Source organism: Mus caroli, chromosome 5 (assembly GCF_900094665.2).
Source record: "Mus caroli chromosome 5, CAROLI_EIJ_v1.1, whole genome shotgun sequence".
Taxonomy (NCBI): Eukaryota; Metazoa; Chordata; class Mammalia; order Rodentia; family Muridae; genus Mus; species Mus caroli.
In genome coordinates, this window is record NC_034574.1 from 86,139,352 (window position 1) to 86,147,393 (window position 8,042).

The window sequence follows — 8,042 nt, forward strand, 5'->3', positions numbered from 1 at the left end:
GGGTAGGGCCTTGACCTCCCCTCCCCCACGGGTGTGGTGCTATTTCGTGCAGGGTTCACATCCGGGAGAAGCCAGCAGAAGGCTGGAAGAACATTCCTGCCCTAGTCCTCTCCACCTGGACTTTGCAACCTGAGCAAGAGCCTGAGCTCTTTCACCCTGCCCTGCCCCCACCAGCACTGGGACTGTGTGAGACAGTTCACCCGATGATCACTAGTGTGGAGCCACACTGAAGCAGACGACAAGAATGTGGAGGAACCAACAAAGCTGGTTTCCTGGGAAGGCCAGTATCATCACTCCTGGACGGAACCAAGCCCAGCTTCTTTTCCCTTCCCCTTCTCTCTGCCTGCCTTCCTCCCTCCCCTCCCCCCACCCCCAACATTTAGTTTTTACTTCGGTTGGTCCTCATTCTTGACACATACAACCCTTCTTCCTCCTGCCTATTAGTACAAGCTTCTCTCTGTTGCAATGAGGCTTTGAAAGACAACCTGGGAACAAGTCAAGGTAGAAAACAGCCAAGAGCAAATAGTTTAGGGTTTTAGCTCCTAGTGGAGAGACAGCCTGTCAACCTGTCCCACTCACCTTTAAAAACCCCACAGAGTTGTGCAGAGTATGTGTTGAATAATCTGATCCTGCTGCGACAATGTGTTAGATCCACTGGCTCTTAAAAGAAGCTGTTTGCTAAATTATTTTCATAACTGTCTGTTTTGTAAACTTAAATTTATACACACACACACACACACACAGATTTCCAAGTTTCTCCCTTTAGGTAGGGAATGAAAAGGCCATTAATTGGAAAAGCTCATAGAATCGATTATTCTGTCTTTTTGGTTATTAAAGAAAAAATAGGAGCGTGGGCACTTGAATAATACATATAAGGCCCCCAGAGAAATGGAGAGAGATAGACAAGAGAAAGAGACTGATTTCAGCAAAGTTATATAGTTAGACTACAATGAAACAAAGAAGATTTGACAATCACAGAGTTCATTATGTAAGAACATCAGCAACAATCAGCTTGACACAATATAATAACATAACAATCTGCTAGCCTTTTAATGCAGGACAATAACAGAAGAATACTTTTTAAAAAAATACAGCATCACACATGAAAATATTTCCATAAAAAAGTAATCTCTGTTTGAACAATGAACTTTCCAGCCCTCTTTGGATTTACATTCAGAATTTACACATTCTCCTGGGGTCGCAGAGTCACCTTCAGCCAGGGACCTGCAAGGATCAGCCTCTTCCTGAGAACCGAACGGGACACTTCCTGTTAGACATTCAGTACTTCAGAGCTAATATTTAATCTTAATTGGCAAAAAGTTTAGTGCAAATAAAGTTATACTTAGCAGCTTAACAAAGTTCTGATGCTTTTAACCCTTACTGCTTCCCCAAAGGGAATTCAGCCCTTTTTCTGAGTACCAGCTTTGACCTTCAGACATGCGGAACGCTGCCAGAGATGACCCTGCTTGCTACACATGGAGTTTTCCCCTGCAGGATGAAGAGTTTCAGTCATGACACAGATGAACCAAAATGCTTTTCCTCTTGGTACAAAAACAAACAACAGCAAAAACAAACAGAAAACAAAACCGAGTCTGAATGTTGTCATTTGTCTAGGGAGTGGAGTCACAATCATTCCTGAATGTCACTCATCTGTTTCTCCGGTCAATGGCAATGACACCCCGAGAAGACAGTCATCAGTTTACACCAAGCACTGTAGACGATGCTTGCAGGAAGGGGCAGGACTGAGGCAATCTCTTCAATCAGATGCTACACGCTCCAGCAACAATTTTATTTCACTGGCTGCAATTGCCAAAAGGCACATAAAGAAAATGAAGGGAAGCCATCTGACTTCAAACTGGTGCTTTCCACTCAGCCAAGATTCATTCTAGAGATGAATAGAAGCCAAAAAAACTTCCAGCCAGAGGAGAGTGTGAGCTATGGCACTTCCACGAATTGCCTCCCTTTGACGCGTTCTTTCCCTTTCTAGCAAGGCCTGGCTGGCACTGCCTCAGAAAATACTGTGCCTTCCTGTGCCCTGACCCCTGGCTGGCTCAGGAGAGAGAGAGGAACTCTTCGCAGGCTTGAGTGCCTGGATCAGCTTCGGTCCACATTTCACAGTCCAAACATATGAGCTTTCAAGAAATTGAGATGACCCTTGAGCTCCTCAATCTTATCAACTCCTAACAGTTTCTGTTTCCCTTGGGTTCTCTCCACCTACTTAGTAGCTTGGGGAGTGTGTGTGTGTGTGTGTGTGTGTGTGTGTGTGTGTGTGTGTGTGCGCGCGCACGCGCGCGCATGTGTGTGCCTCTTGGAGAAAAAAGCCCACCTCAGTCACTATACTCTTCTCTCTCCTTTGGGGTGTGGAATTTCTCATATTGGCTGGCCAATTTCCATTTGTTGTGCTGAGTTTTGAGCAAAGCAGCTAAGGAAGTCTTCCGGGTGACATTTCTAGACACTTCCCGGCTCTTGACCTTCCTGGCTGGAGAAGGGCTTTGGACTAAGGAATAGACAGGGAAGATAGGTTTGCCCCGGGGTGCACCCAGGAGCTGCCACGTTTCCCCAGAGACGTTACTGTTCAGATACTGCCATGGCTTCTTGCCACTGCAATCCCGAATGTTCACCCGAGAAGCCAGTCTTTGCACTAGCAATTTGATGACTCCCTGGTGCCCGTGAATAGCTGCAAGGTGCAATGGAGTATAGCCACAACTGGACCTCACATTTACATCTAGTGCAATGCCCGCCTTCTGGGCTCCAGAGACCAAATCCTGAAGGGCACTCAGGTCACCATGCTTTGCTATCCAGTGCAAGGCTGTGTACCCAGTCAGGAAGTCTCTGTGCAAAGCCAGCTGGGGGTCCTCCCAGAACAAAGTCAGCACGTGAAGCCAGGAACCACTGGCAAGCCTCACAATCCACTCATGCTCCCTGGTGTCTAGAGGGACAAGGGGGGACCTGTGCTCAGAAGGTCTGTGGGGTATCAAGGCTGCAGATCCATCCCTGCTTGGGATCCATGAAGAGTGTGGCTGACTGGCCACAACATTAGCATCTGCCAATTTCTGTATCAAAACAGCATCCACCCTTGGGCTGGGCAGGGCTCCTGCCTTGGAAGGTTTCCTGGACCGAGGTGGGCGCCGACTCCTTTTCCACAAGTCCTCATCAGGATGCTCCTCATCTGAGGAAGAAGGAGATTTGGTTCTCCCTGTTCGACAGCTCCTCCTGACAGACCTTCGGAACTTGGGGGCAGGGAAAGGCTCTTGGGGGTGGTCTCCAAGGCTTTTAGCCACTGTTGGGACATTCTGAAAACTGGGCACATTCCCTCTATATCCGAGGTCCCTCCGGATCAGGCAAGGGCTGTCGTCTGGTGACAAAAACAGATCCTCAACTGGAACCCTGAGCTCCCACCAGGAGATAGTTCTCAAGACAGGTTGCAGCCCCTCTTCGGGGGTTCCAGGAGATTCTTTGGGTGTACTGCTGCTCTCCTCACTTCCATGGCTCTCTTGCTCCACAAAGTCATTCAGATCCTGGAGGGACAGCTGACAACGAATGCTTCGAAAGACAGTAGGTAGAGGGTTCCCTGGCCAGGATTCTGAGGACTCGTCGGGAACCACGGGAAAGAGAGAATGAAAAGACAGGGCGGGCTCTGGCAGCGCCGAGCTGGTCTCCGAGACCCCAAAGGCGGTTTCTGAAGGTAGCTGGAGGAAGTTGTCTGGCAACACCGACCAGGCGCGAGTGGGCGCCTGGATCTCGGGCTCATCAGGCACCTGCAGGTATCTGGCTACCCACTCTCGAGTGCGCTGCTGCTGCTGCTGCAGCTGCTGGGTTGAATGGTTCGGGGAGCCGGCGGTAAACAGCTCCAGTGGCTCTCTGGAGGGAGCCGGGTGGGGCGGGAGAGCAGGCGGGGACGTCGGGCTGCCAGCAGCCTCGACGGCGGCCTGAGGCCAGACAGGCATTACAGACCCAGGCGCGTGCTCGGCGGCCTCTCCTTCCCTCAGCCACCCCGGAGCTCCGAGGTCATCCCGGGCAGGTGCAGCGCGCTCCGGCTTCTCGCAGGCGACTGCAGGGTCTCCGAGATCTTCTGGCAGCGGCTGTCCCGTGGGCTGTCCCCAGCCATTCTGCTGGCACTCCCAGCAGCAGCGTCCTCGCGTCCCCACAGCCGCACACCTGCCTCTGGCTTGAGCAGCCTCTGGCCCGGGTGTCCTCTGGTTCGGGCTGTCCTCCGGGCTGGGGTCTGGCCCGGCCACCTTCTGCGCGCTGCCACCTACGTCCACCTGGGTCCCCGCACCTGCCGGCGGCTTCTGCGGCTCCGGGTCACGGCGGCGGTGGCCCCGCGGCTTTCCGTCTACAGGGCCGGGTCGCTGCAGGCCCTCCTCCCCCAGTAGGTCCCTGTACCTCCTCTTGAGCACCACGTACTTGGTGCCGTCGGGGTCCTGGCGCACTGCGGCCACCGAGTTCACGAAGCCCTTGAAGCGTTCGCGACGCTCCTGCAGCTGGCCTGGAGACACGTGAGGGTCACGCAGGAAGCTCTTGAAGTGGCTCAGCAGCTCTGCGTTACGCACTCGGCCCCCGGCCTGGCACAGAAAGTCCAGCAGTGCCTCCTGGCTCAGCTCTCCGGCCATCGCTGCCCGGTCCTTAGTCCCTGGGGCTGCTGCGTCTCGAGCTTCCAGCGCACTTCCCTTTCGACCGAAACCCAGGCCTGGAGAGTGTCACCTGCGCCCGGGGTGGCGCCACCCGCCTCCATCAGCCGGGGAGGCCGGCACCGCCCGCAGCCCCAGGGCGCTCCAGGAGTGCCGAGGGTCCCTAGGGGCGGGTGTCCAGGCAGAGTCCCCGCGCGCAACCCTGGTGGCAGGGGGCGGCTCCCGGGCCGCCCCTGAACGACGCTGGCCTGTCGCAGCGAGTCCCCGCAGCGAAAGTTCCCGGGATAGGTCGGAGTCGGTTTCACCTGCGCACTGGCTACGCCTCCTCCTGGGCTCTGGGGGAAGGGCTCAGCCCGCCTCCAGTACCTCCGCCTTTTGAAGTATCCCCCAACCCCCGCCACCCGTCCGGGGTGAGTCAGGCTGGTCACAGTCGCGGACTGCGTGGGAGGTGAGGCCGAGGGCGAACTGAGCCGGAGGGGAACAGCTCTCCCGGGCGCGCAGCTACCCGGAGGCCTGGGAGATGTCTTGTCAGGCAGGTAGGCGACTGGTTGTCCCTCGGAGTGCCCGCCAGGCTAGAAACTAAAGCAGAGGGAGGTCGACTCGGTCCCTCTCTCCCCGCGGCACGAGTTACAGCCAGAGTCTACACAGGTCGGGGTCCAATAGATTGGCTCCCCGCTGTTTCTCTTTATTAGCTCGGTCTGGGTAGGGGCTCCGGGTTCCCAATTGCAGAATCCGGTGAGATCCGGAAAAAAACCCACCGAGATCCAAACCAAATCTCTTTTAGTTTGGCGATAACAAGATACTGAGAAGGCGGCTCCCAAGACACTCTCTTCAAGGAGTTCAGACACACCTGCCTAAGTCTGTACTGAGAGCGAAATCACTCTGAAAGCTACAGACAGGTTGGGTTTTGCCTTTCATTTTCCGGCATCATTGTCTTATATTACAATGCTCAGTGCCAGAGATGTTGGGGGAGGATTCGCTATCAGAGAGTTCATTTCCTAGGAAGCCAAAATCCAGAGGAATTATCTCCTTAGCTAAGGTATTTGATACCCAGAGGGTTTTTTTTTTTTTTAATTTAGTCTAAGATTTGTGAAGAGAAGAGATTCGCTCCATCTGTTTCATGTTGACTTCTTAGTGAAGTCTTTGCTTTGAGAACGCAAGTTCTCCACACATTTAAAATGTTGAACACGCGACGAGGGTTTGATTCCACCCCAGAAAAGGGGATGCTAGACTCTCTTGGTCTTTTGAAGGGCTGCTGAGTCCACCCTGATTCAAGTTTTTCTTTAGCCTCCTTTGAAGAGGGAAGAGTTAAGCCACAGCAGCACACTTCATCGGGAAAGCCCTACATTTCTGTCTGGTCTGGGTGCCTCTCTTTCTTCTTTATCTTGAGTCGATTTGCATACTGTCAACAGTACCTACCTCTTGTAGCCTCAAGCCCCTTTGTCTTCTGCACAGCCTCCTTGCAGATTTCCCTCCCCACCTTCCCTAACAGCCACCCCAAATGTCCATATCTCTGCAGCCTCCCATGACTGCCATGTTTCTAGCGATGAATTCTCTATTTTCTCCTCTCCTTTTACTTCGCTTTACAGTTCCAGATTTTTCACTAAGAATATCTCGAGTATGTTGGTCCTGCAACTGTCAACATGTTTTGGTATGGTCACCCTCCATCCCCCACCCTAGCATTGGGGGATCAAACTCAGGTACTCATTTGTGCTAGGCAAGCCCTCTGTCACTACCACTGACCAGTCTGACAGTCTGTCAGATAGGCCACACCAGCAGTGTTTCATTTAAATCCCAACAGAACCCTGGTACTTTTCCATGAATGGCTTGGACTCCTTGGCTTTAAATTATCTAGGTCAGAAAGAAGGACTGTTTCTGTCTATTTGGGGCAGTTTCTAGAATTGAAACCTAGTAGTGGGTGGACATGGAAGGACTGTCCTCACTCCATATAACTTTGATGCCTTAAAGTAGTTATTAAAAACAAATGTTTTTATATGAGACTTCAGCTCGTGCTTGTATTTATTTACTGGTGAATCTCAGTGAGATTCACAGGTGTGGGAGGCAGAGTCCAAATGGAAACCTCAGATGGGCAAGTCAGGAGAATCCCTCTTTGGTGCCTTGCACAAGTGACCAAGAGGCAGTATGGGACCATGACTTGCTGTACTTTAAGAGGAGAGAAAGGGGAGGGACAGATCCCAAAGGTTTTGACACCATTCACCTTCAGTTAAGGGTTGAATTATTAGGTCTACAGTTGTTTTGGTGTGTGGATACCCAAGTGGTTTGGTGTCCTCTTGCTTGTCCCAGGGTAAGGGGATGGTTAGGTGGAAGGTTCTACATCTTATATAAGGGGTACCTTCTCGTTTCCCTCATATTTAGCTCACTATTTTCAAAGGTTTTTTATTTTTATTTATTTTTGCTACATTGCTGGGCATTGCTAGAAATGGGTGTATATATAAAGAAGAACATCTGATAGAGAACTGTTGGTAACAAAAGACCAGAGAAATGGCCTGGGTTAGCATGCTACTTGATTTAGGAATCACACATAAACTTAGGAATTTAGGATGGCACAGACCATGAGCTGGGGTCCCCGGGTAAATGAAGGAAGAGCTAAGGCTCAGTTCAGGGTGAGGAGGACTTTGCATTTTTAAAAAAGTGAGGCCATTAGGACAGAAGACACTTCTATGCAGAAGGCTCCAGCTTCACTTAAGTATTTTGGGGAGCTAGCTGAAAATATAGCTCCTTGGTTTTAAGGTAGAGGAGTGCAGTTGTGTAGGAGGGAGTGCAGAGGAAGGGTTAGGGAGAAGGGACTAAAAGGCCCCTCTCCCCAAGCCAGAGCCTTTTAAGAATTTCTCAGAGAATCTCAACCAGATAAGATTTGCACTTGAGAAACATCTGGGGGTAAATGCTGACTTAGGGTTATGGGTAAAAAGAATATGTATCAGAGTGGATAGAAGAACATAAACACAGCAGTGTTGTATATAACAACATCTAAGACTGCGTTTCCATTTCAGAGATATTAAAATGTAAAAAGAAGTACCTCTTAAAATACAGGAATTGCAAAATAATACATACATACATACATACATACATACATACATACACACACACACACACACAATGCTGGGAGTGGTGGTATGTGCCTTTGATCCCTGCACTCAGAAGGAAGAGGCAGATGCATCTTTATGAATTACTTCCAGGCCAGCCTGGAATACATAGCAGAATTTAAGACATGCCAGGGCTACAAAATGGAACCCTCCCTCTCCCCCAAAAGAGCAATTGATGGATATTACATGTCTGTGTACTGGGGCTCAGATAGGACTGCCTGAGAGTAATGCAATTTGAGTGCTTCCACTAGCCGACTAGCCTCCTAACTACTGAACTATATGAGACTATGTTACTCTTTCATTTGAA

At 50.8% G+C, this 8,042-nt stretch overlaps 1 protein-coding gene across 1 annotated transcript; it reads right to left on the reverse strand.

Moving 5' to 3' along the window:
* Nucleotides 1–1,111: 1,111 nt before the first annotated feature.
* Sowahb (sosondowah ankyrin repeat domain family member B) lies at nt 1,112–4,919 on the reverse strand. The gene has a single exon (XM_021163227.2). The coding sequence runs from the start codon at nt 4,611–4,613 to the stop codon at nt 2,328–2,330; it is 2,286 nt and encodes a 761-aa protein (XP_021018886.1). The 5' UTR covers nt 4,614–4,919; the 3' UTR covers nt 1,112–2,327.
* Nucleotides 4,920–8,042: the final 3,123 nt, after the last annotated feature.

What these genes read in the sequence shown, in the direction of transcription:
- Sowahb (XM_021163227.2), bottom strand. Translation starts at nt 4,613, where the DNA reads ATGGCCGGAGAGCTGAGCCAGGAGGCACTGCTGGACTTTCTGTGCCAG.